This window comes from Gastrolobium bilobum, unplaced genomic scaffold, assembly GCF_033153095.1.
Source record: "Gastrolobium bilobum isolate Gb01-03AN ecotype WA unplaced genomic scaffold, APGP_CSIRO_Gbil_v1 utg17977, whole genome shotgun sequence".
Classification (NCBI taxonomy): domain Eukaryota; kingdom Viridiplantae; phylum Streptophyta; class Magnoliopsida; order Fabales; family Fabaceae; genus Gastrolobium; species Gastrolobium bilobum.
In genome coordinates this window covers 388,187-390,741 of record NW_026898207.1, presented here as the reverse complement: position 1 = coordinate 390,741, position 2,555 = coordinate 388,187, and the positions used below count along the sequence as shown (strand labels likewise).

Here is a 2,555-nt window from a genome sequence, read left to right as displayed (position 1 = left end):
TTTAATTAAGGAATTAATATTTCTCATATTATATGAAATAAAATTTTTTTTTACACAGATAAAAGTGTGTAGGAGTCCATATAAAATTTTATGAAAAAAAGAGAAAAAAAAAACATAAATCTTGTACACTTTTATGTGTGTATGAAAAATAAAATTATTTCCTATAATATGAAAAACAATAATCACTTTAATTCAACGAGATCAAAACCAGGCTTCAATTGAAATCCTCTATTTATACGCATACCCATCCTCACTCACACTCACACGCACAAGGCACTAATTACTTTCTTCTATCTATCAACTATTTTGTCACTTTGAGAGTTTTTGGCTATCCCCATTTTGTTTCTAAAGAACAATCCACCTTACCATAAACAGAGTGCTCTGTACGAGAGTATCTCTTCAGTAACCAACCATATATTCAACACAATATCTCATACCTTTGAAAAAAAACCTTCGTCAACCTTACTCATCCCTGTATTATTATTCACATTCAAATACTCATTCATTCAACATATATAGTTAAACCGTAACAAGACTAACATGTGCGAATCAAAGGGAACAAAAAGAGAGGCAACAACAACGACGTTGCAAACCAATGATAATAACAACGATCTCTTCATTGACCCTGAAAAGCAAACACAGTTGTTGGTGACAACAACAACAACAATCTCAGAGGTGATAACAGAAGTGAAATCCCTCATGGTTCTGTCCTTCCCAATAGTCATAACAGCTCTCATTTTCTACACACGTTCAATGGTGTCGATGCTCTTCCTTGGCCACCTTGGTGAGGTTGAACTAGCAGCGGGTTCATTAGCCATAGCCTTCGCAAACATAACAGGCTATTCAGTTCTCTCAGGACTATCCTTAGGAATGGAACCACTATGCTCACAAGCCTTCGGAGCAAACCGTCCAAAGCTTCTCTCTATAACACTTCATCGTTGTGTTATCTTCCTCTTAACATGTTCCATCCCCATTTCATTGTTGTGGCTAAACATGTCCAAAATCTTCATTTTCTTGCACCAAGAACCAAACATCACACGTATGTCACAAACTTACCTTATTTTCGTACTCCCCGACCTCGTCACCAACTCATTCCTCCACCCAATCCGTGTCTACCTTCGCGCACAAGGCGTCACCCACCCAGTCACGTTAGCATCCCTTGCAGGAACACTACTCCACCTGCCGTTTAATTTTTTCTTAATCAAACACGGTGTCGCCGGCATCGCCGCCGCCTCCGCCGCCTCCAACTTCTCCATTCTGATTTTCTTGGTGCTCTATGTCTGGATAAGTGGGGTCCACCTTGCCACGTGGACCGAGCCGAGCCGTGAATGCTTCAATGGTTGGAAGCCGCTACTTCGGCTCGCCGCGCCGAGCTGTGTTTCCGTTTGCTTGGAGTGGTGGTGGTACGAGATCATGATTGTGCTTTGTGGGATTCTCGTGGACCCCACTGCCACCGTGGCAGCCATGGGTGTACTCATCCAAACGACATCGTTGATCTACGTTTTTCCATCGTCGCTAGGGCTCGCCGTGTCGACGCGCGTCGGGAACGAGCTCGGCGCGAACCGGCCTTCACGGGCAAGGCTGTCGGCATTGGTGGCGATGTTCCTCGCCACCGTGATGGGATTCTCCGCGATGGTTTTTGCGTCAGCGATGAGGAACCTGTGGGGGAGGATGTTCACCGGAGAGGAGGAGATTTTGCGGCTGACGGCGGCGGCTCTGCCGATTCTCGGACTTTGCGAGCTCGGGAACTGCCCGCAGACGGTGGGATGCGGCGTCGTTAGGGGGACGGCGCGGCCGAACGTGGCAGCAAACGTGAACCTGAGCGCATTCTATCTGGTGGGAATGCCTGTGGCGGTTGGGCTTGGGTTTTGGTTTGAGGTTGGGTTCTGTGGGCTTTGGCTGGGCCTGTTGTCGGCCCAGGTTTGTTGCGCTGGGCTGATGTTGTATGTGATTAGGACAACCGATTGGGAGCACCAAGCCTCACGGGCTGGGTTACTAATGTCCGTTGATGATGCGGGGAACAGATCGGACGGCCAGAAAGAACTGTTGATTAGCGTTGGTGACACTTGATGACGATGTGTAATATTCTGAATTTTTGTTTTGTAATTTTTTTTATAGGGTTTAATGTTTGTCTTTTTAAAGGACACATAATTGTGTCATTTGAGTCAAAACTACAGTGTTTTATGGTGAGAGAAAAAATTACACAATAAAAATTATAGTTGGAGAAAGTGTGAGGGATTTTTTTTTTAATTTTAATATCAAATAAAAAGTAGTCATTTTAACTGAAATAAATATCTTTTAAAACGAAAAATATTTTTAGTTTGTTATTTTAAAGAAAATGTGTGAATTACCATAATTTTTTTAAAGGGATGCATGTCTTAGCCAAACCGAATGCAGCCAGCAGGGATTTGAAATGCAACTCCAGGTTTCTATTATTATTTTTTTAAATGTAAGAATGCGAGAAGAGTCAATCTTGACTATTTGATGTTCAAAATCAATCTTAACATGGTTATATGGTCACACTTTTACTTTTATGCTAATATTTTTTTTAGTAT

The 2,555-nt window shown here is 42.6% G+C and overlaps 1 protein-coding gene across 1 annotated transcript; it reads left to right on the top strand.

The window, feature by feature from the left end:
* The first annotated feature begins 540 nt into the window (after positions 1-540).
* On the top strand, positions 541-2,070 carry LOC133313881 (protein DETOXIFICATION 51-like). Its single transcript, XM_061515294.1, has one exon. It carries the CDS (start codon positions 541-543, stop codon positions 2,068-2,070), a length of 1,530 nt encoding a protein of 509 aa, XP_061371278.1.
* The last annotated feature ends 485 nt before the right edge of the window (positions 2,071-2,555 follow it).